The sequence below is a fragment of the Chionomys nivalis genome, chromosome 7 (genome assembly GCF_950005125.1).
Source record: "Chionomys nivalis chromosome 7, mChiNiv1.1, whole genome shotgun sequence".
Taxonomy (NCBI): Eukaryota; Metazoa; Chordata; class Mammalia; order Rodentia; family Cricetidae; genus Chionomys; species Chionomys nivalis.
Window position 1 is genome coordinate 64,310,981 of NC_080092.1, and position 6,227 is coordinate 64,317,207.

Below are 6,227 nucleotides of genomic sequence, written 5' to 3' on the forward strand. Positions count from 1 at the left end.
GGGTCTCCCAAACTTGGTTTATTTTTCTGCCTCTCTTATCAGTGTAATAAAATATCCTGAAATCTCTCTCTCTCTCCCTCCCTCCCATCCCCCCCTCTCCTAAACCAACCCTTCTAAATGCTGCTGATCAGATGATATTTTTGTGTGTGGAAAAGTCTGGAATGGTCAGTGTCTTTTGTCTGTGGTCACACCCCATGTTCTAGAGATTCCAGACAACCTAGAAAGACTGCCGTGAAGGCCCCACCACCGAGTGCAGTGAGTTTTTATCCACAAGCCCTCGCTAGCAAGTGTGAACACTGCATCCTTCCTCTGGGGTTCTCTCTCTCACACACACCCATCGCAGTCACCCTCTTTGGTGTACCACTTCCCCCTCCAGCATGCACTTCTCTGCTCCAGCTCCCTCCTTTCTCTTCCGTGATGTCACTGCTGGGAGAAGACAATCAGGGAGGAACTCTTCACTTTTGGCCAACTTCAGTTTCCTTCTTGATGCCATGACATCATCTTTATTCAGGAAATTCCATTTTCCTCCCTACACCCCCAACCTCTGTCCCAAACCCCAGAGTCCCTATAAAGAGGGGTTCCCAACTCAGAGCAGCACAACACTCAGCCAGCTTTTGAAGCTTCTGGGCTCTGCAGTCTCAGCTCTGTACAGACCCCTCCTGCAGCAACACCATGAAGCTCTGCGCATATACCCTCTCTCTCCTCCTGTTTGCAGCTGCCTTCTGCGCTCCAGCGCTCTCAGCACCAAGTAAGTCGATTTTTTCCATTGCTGCTTTGAGACCCAGTGGGTTCAGTTTTCCAGCTGGGGCCAGCCCAACAGCAGGGTTTGGGCAGGGGGCAACAGGGAGCTGGGAGGATTCCAGAGTCTGTCATTAAACGTAGAGACTACCAAACATTACTACTTAAGCTCCTGTTTCCTTAAGATTTAACAGTCGAGCCGGGTGGTGGTTGTAGATGTCTTTAATCCCAGCACTCCAGGAGCAGAGGCGGGTGAATCTCTGTGACTTCAAGGTCAGCCTGGTCTACAAGAGCTAATTCCAGGACAGGTTCCAAAGCCACGGAGAAACCCTGTCCGGAAAAAAAACATTTTAAAGAAAGAAAGAAAGAAAGAAAGAAAGAAAGAAAGAAGGAAGGAAGGAAGGAAGGAAGGAAGGAAGGAAGGAAGGAAGGAAGGAAGAAAGAAAGAATGAATGAATGAATGAATTAACAGCCAATAAGGGAAAATGGTGGGCTGGAAACCAGATATTGAATTGACTTTCTCTCTGGTTTAAGCTTGTCTGTCTCTGCCTTGATTTCCCCACCTGTAACATGAAGGAATGGGAGGTTGTCTGATTCTCACTCCAGTTTCAATCTTCTAGAATTTTTTTTCTCCTCTTCGAGGAAGGTCTTTTTAGAGTAAAAGTCCCACTCTGGGTGGATGGCCATGCATTCAGGGCACCATGTGTCCAGCTCTAGTAATAGGGATGCTCAGTGAAGATTAGAAAGGATAGCACCAGGCACAAGTCTGACCTTGCATTTGCTTTCTCTTCCAGTGGGCTCTGACCCTCCCACTTCCTGCTGCTTTTCTTACATCTCTTCGAAGCTCCCTCGCAAGTTTGTGACAGACTACTATGAGACCAGCAGCCTCTGCTCCAAGCCAGCTGTGGTGTAAGTATACACTGGGGTGAGGGCAAGACTCAAGAAGGGCCAGATGCAGCTGAAAGGACCATCGACCAGAAGGGATTCAGTTCTAAGTATCAAAGCTGTGCCAAAGAACAGCGAGGTCGTGATGTCACTTTTTGAGTTCTGATAATTGCTAGATGGTCATTAAAATGGGGGGCGAGGATGATAATATCTAGAGGTTATGAAACCAAAAACAATAAACAACGATGCATACTATACGTAGAAAGGCAATTTCAAGGAGCAATGAAAAATTGGACGATCTAGTCATATTGATCTTAAAACCCATCATTTCCTGATATAGGGAACCCCTGGGATCACAGCTACACATCCAGGGCTCAGAGTTACAAGAAGTCTAGATGGGTCAAAGTTATCCAGGAAGGATCCATTCTACTGTGGTTGCCCATAGAAGCAATGCTCAAAGAGTGAGATGCCTATCACAGGCAAAGGACAGTGATAGATGTCCTCTAAGGTCCCATGGGATTCTCATCTGTCCTCTTCTTCTCCAGATTCCTGACCAGAAGAGGCAAACAAGTCTGTGCTGACCCCAGCCTGCCCTGGGTCAACGAGTACGTGAATGACTTGGAGATGAACTGAGCTGCAGGAGGAGCCACGTCAGGGAGGGTCTCCGGAGCCCCGACACTTTCCGTGGAGAAGTTCCTTGCTCCTTCCATTAAGAATTCCTGTCCCAATTCTTAATTTAAATCTTCATAGAGACTGTTATTTTAGTTGATGTTATTTCTACTATTTATATTTAGTTGAAGGACATGTGTCTCCCACGGAGATGGTCCACCATTATTGTTTCTTTGCTATTTGGATATGATCGTGTAATTGATTTCATACATTTTCATAATAAATATTTTTTAAAAATATCGATTGTGATTTTACATTGATTTTCATTTGTGTTGAAACTGCCTGGTGCTATTAGGGATAAAGTCCAGTTTGCAAAAGCAGTGAGAATGAGTAAATACTGAGACCTTAACGTGTCCCCTTGGCTGCATGGACTCAATGCACTCTCTCAATGCATGTAATGAACCAAACTCCATGAGGAGACGCAACTGTGACAGGAAGTAGCTAATGGCCCAAAAACCTCCAGTGTTGTCTATGTGACCAAGACCACATCAGATCCTTCCATAGGCCCATAAGATAATGCATGTAGCCTGTCTCTAGAACCCATCTTCATGTAAGAAGTGACATGTATTTTGAGAAGAGTTTCAATATAATCTTGCATCCTTGTGCAGAGGGGATTGTGCTTTACACCAGGAAACTTTTTTCTATACTGTGCTATACTTTTATTTGCCCAAAATAAAAGACCCTATATCAGACTCTGGATGTTTGATCCAACATGGGCTGTTGAGTCACGTTGACCTTGATTTCCTTCCTTGCTCATTCGGACTGACACTCTGCTGGTCTCCACACACAGTGTGCATCATTTCCACTCCTCCCCCTCTCAACTTTCCCCCATGGTTCCCAACTCCCTCTCAAATTCACCACCTCTCCTTCTCTTCTCATTTCTGTTACCTACTGAGTCCATCTCGCATTGCTCTTACGTACATGTGTTTGGGGCAGAGCACTTGGATTTGGATAACCCATTGGAAATTTATTCCCAAAGAAAACCAATTGTCCCTCTCTGACAGCTATTGCCTGCCTGTAGTTTTTCATCTAGGGAGTGTGACTTTGTGAAATTTCCCACCTTCACCTTGGGCTGTGGACTGGTGCCTGTAGAGGCCTGTGTCCTAGTCCTCTGCTCTTACAGTCTTTAAAGCACACAGGCTCTGTTTCCATTTCTCCTGGTGATTCCTGAGGCTGGTAGCAAGAGGCATAAAGAAAGGGCAATAGTGGTTTCACCAGGGATGGGGCATCCAAGTTTCTTCCCATTTGCTTTCAATTCTAAAGAACAGTGTCATAATCGCTAGTTTGGTTAGAAACTACCTCCCAGGAAAGCCAGGAGCGGGGAGACCTGCCTGTAATCCCAGCACTCTCAAGCTGGAGGCACCAGAACCAGAAGTTCATGGTCATCCCCAGCTACATCATTGGCTTGAGGCTAACCATGGGTATGTGAGACCCTGTCTCCCAAAACAATACATCTTGACTGTGTCCAATCTCATCAGGACCTGCTTAACAGGCCATGTTCTTTATCTATTTACTGTTTCTGCTGGAAACCATCAGTTCCCGCCCCCCCCATAACTCTCTCACTTCTTAGGAAGCCACCTTCATACCTATGATGCAGTTTCTGAGCTGGAAGAGGAAGTGAAAACTGCCATGTCAGTCACTTTCAGCACGGGACATTTTCTATTTCCAGTATAACATCACTTACTGCAGTGCATCCTCTGTCATCCGTGTAAAGTTTTGCTTTAAAATTTGAATGATGTCCTGTTGGTATTAAACAAATTCGGACAATGTCTTACTGGTAGAGTTTGGATAACAAATCCTAGTACATGTTGAGTCTAAAAGGGTGGGTTTCCTGACCAATTTAGTTTTTTTTTGAATGAAGGCAATGGATGGAATATATAACCCTCAGTGTCTATAGGGTTGTAAGAGTTCTTATATCAATCCCCGTACCAGGAAATAGTCTTTACCATGTGTTCCCACTTGGATTAGAAAATGACCTACTTATATGCCTAATATGTGTTTTGGCAATGCATTGAATGTGTCATGGAAGTGTTGAGTAAGAAGAATCTTAGAAATGCTGTAGGTGACAGGCTGATGTTTCCAGGAAAAATGGCTTGCTTGGGGTCACAGATAGACTGGTCAGCAATACACTTCACCATCAGCAATATTTTCTGCCGCATCTTCCACAAAGCCAGACAGCCTGAAACAGAGTGAGATTTAACACGTATTTGGTAAATGAATAAATCACAGATCAGATAAAATGTGTTATGCTTAAAACTCATAATAGAGTTGAATACTGATGGAAAGAGAAGGATAAAAAAAAAAAAGATCTTTCTTCTTTAGGGAAAACACCGTGATCAATTAGCGGCCATAGCAGAAAGTAGTCAGTAGTCAACACAATGGACCCCTCCTTGGTGTCGAGAGGCTTAATCTGTGTCCTAGATTCACTGTTCACTCAGCCTTCCCACAGCCCCACTACAACTCTGTATCCTACTTATGAGTCCAGGGAGGTCTGGTGGGGCAACTCCTCTTTTAGTCCTTGCCTCTGGCTGCTCTGCTCACCTCTTCTCACTTCCCACACTTCCCATGATCCAGCTCTGTCCATTGATTTCTTTCTAGTTAACCCACCATGGTTCCACCTCCCTGGGTATCAGTCTCTCCTCTTGTTTGGCAACAGTGGCCCCATGAATGAGCTAACTGGTAATAACACCTTGTTAGGTCTACCTCTGCTTCCCATAGCTTTAGTAGGCAAGGGCACATCACTCATGAAGGCAAAAACAGCATCCTGGAGTCAGACTTCCTTCTCAGATCCAGGAGAGGCAAGGTTTCAATAGCGCCATTCCTTCATTTTGATGTGAGTCCTTCATTTCCTGCTTGAATTCTTGCCATTTTCTCTGGTGTGTGTATGCATGTGTGTGTTTGTGTGTACATGTATGTGTTCATCCAATCAGATTTTATGTCTTGATATGAGATGCCATCCACCCCCTGAATCATGTATCATCTATCCTCCAAAAATATCTTGTCTTATGCAACGTCTAAGTCAGAAGCCAGGAAGTCACAGTCACTTTCACTCCTCTCTCTGCTCCCACAACTTCCAACTTCCTACATCTATGTAGTCACCTACTTTAGTCTACACTGGAAATTGAACCTGGTGTGGGATGTGCTGGAGAGATGACTCAATGCTGTGGGAACTCCTTCAGCTAATAGCCTTTAAGAAACCGGCCCACTTTGGGCATGCTTTCATGTACTATAAATGCACACATAAAGCATATGTGGGCCTCTTGCCTGCTGTTTTCGTTTCTCTAGCACACGCAGAGGACTGCAGATCACTACTCTTCCTAGAGTTTACCCCTAGATAAATAAACCTCTGTTATACTTCATTCCAGGCTAACATGAAATTCTTTTGTACTCCAACAAAAGGTTTCCCAACATGGGGAAGATACATCCACATGAAATCCTAGAGAGCTTGGCAAGGATTTCTAGACCCAGAAGAGCAGAGTTAAGCACAACTTCTTGAGAGCCACATTTCAGATAGACTCTGTTGGCACCAAGCAGAGGCATGGTTCCTTTAAGAGAAGTCTTCCTGACTCAGTGTAGTGGAAAAAATGAAAGACTTCTTTAAGATCCAGCTTCCTGGTTCACGCTGGCAGCATGAACTCTGGCTATTTTGGGAGGTCCTGCACTTAAGTGGTGTTTGTGAGCTGCATACCACCAGTTGCTTAGTGGCAGCATAGACCCTCTGTGTCCCTGGAGCTAGGGCGTTGAGCATGGCTTACAGAGGTGGTGAACATCCCCTCGGCTATGTTAGACAGGGTGGAACAAACAGACAGGGCTGCGAGTTTGTCCTAGGAACTTCCACTTATCATTTAAAAAAATGACAAAACACTCTTAGTCAGGAAATGATTGCAGATATGCAAAAAAGACAGATTCAAATGAAAAAGACCTCTGAATGGGTC

The 6,227-nt window shown here is 44.8% G+C and overlaps 1 protein-coding gene across 1 annotated transcript; it reads left to right on the forward strand.

Moving 5' to 3' along the window:
* Positions 1-621: 621 nt before the first annotated feature.
* Positions 622-2,533, forward strand: LOC130878219 (C-C motif chemokine 4-like). The gene is made up of 3 exons (XM_057776062.1): positions 622-748; positions 1,533-1,647; positions 2,169-2,533. Exons 1-3 carry the CDS (start codon positions 673-675, stop codon positions 2,254-2,256), a joined length of 279 nt encoding a protein of 92 aa, XP_057632045.1. The 5' UTR covers positions 622-672; the 3' UTR covers positions 2,257-2,533.
* Positions 2,534-6,227: the final 3,694 nt, after the last annotated feature.